Source organism: Microtus ochrogaster (assembly GCF_000317375.1).
Source record: "Microtus ochrogaster isolate Prairie Vole_2 chromosome 14 unlocalized genomic scaffold, MicOch1.0 chr14_random_1, whole genome shotgun sequence".
In the NCBI taxonomy this organism is placed as follows: domain Eukaryota; kingdom Metazoa; phylum Chordata; class Mammalia; order Rodentia; family Cricetidae; genus Microtus; species Microtus ochrogaster.
In genome coordinates, this window is record NW_004949096.1 from 27100239 (window position 1) to 27100845 (window position 607).

Sequence of the window (607 nt, forward strand, 5' to 3'; positions counted from 1 at the left end):
CTGTCTCGAAAAACAAAAAAAACAAAAACAAAAAAACAAACAAACAAAAAACCCAAAAAGAAGTCCACTTTGCTAAATACATGATGATTTTACAAATTATTTTTTCTGGCTTTAACTTTATTCATATAATATTATCAACAGCACCCCCAAGTTCTCGTTTCCATTAGGTATAAACTTGGAAACCAGGTAGTAGGCTCAGAAGCTGAAGAGTGTGATAATGCTACCAGGGTTCCAGCTCCCTGTGTCCAACTGAAGGTCAGAAAAGCTCACCTGTCCAAAGATGGTGACTGTCTAGTACTGCAACAGTGTTGGTCTCAGGGCTGCTTCTGTTCCTTGTTCACAGTGAAGCCTTGTGCCTGGAGGGAGATGAGTGGGAGCTGAGTAAAGAAAACGTACAACCCTTGAGGCACGGCCGGATCATGTCCACACTTCAGGGAGCTCTGGCACAGCAGGAGTCGGCCTGCAACAGGACTCTTCAGCAGCAGAAGCGGTATGTAGTAGCGTAGCACGTAGTGAGCGGTTTGGGTCCAACCACAGGGTCTCTTTGTAGCACTGGCTGTCCTGGAGCTCATTCTGTAGACCAGGCTGGCCTCAAACTCACAGAGAT

General features: G+C 45.8%; 1 protein-coding gene across 1 annotated transcript in view; it reads left to right on the forward strand.

Moving 5' to 3' along the window:
- The window catches only part of Bub1b (BUB1 mitotic checkpoint serine/threonine kinase B), a 57119-nt gene that overhangs the window by 2344 nt on the left and 54168 nt on the right, over positions 1 to 607 (forward strand). Inside the window, exon 2 of the mRNA XM_005364244.1 lies at positions 344 to 490. Coding sequence (XP_005364301.1) covers positions 344 to 490 — 147 coding nt within the window. The remainder of the gene's footprint in view (positions 1 to 343; positions 491 to 607) is intronic.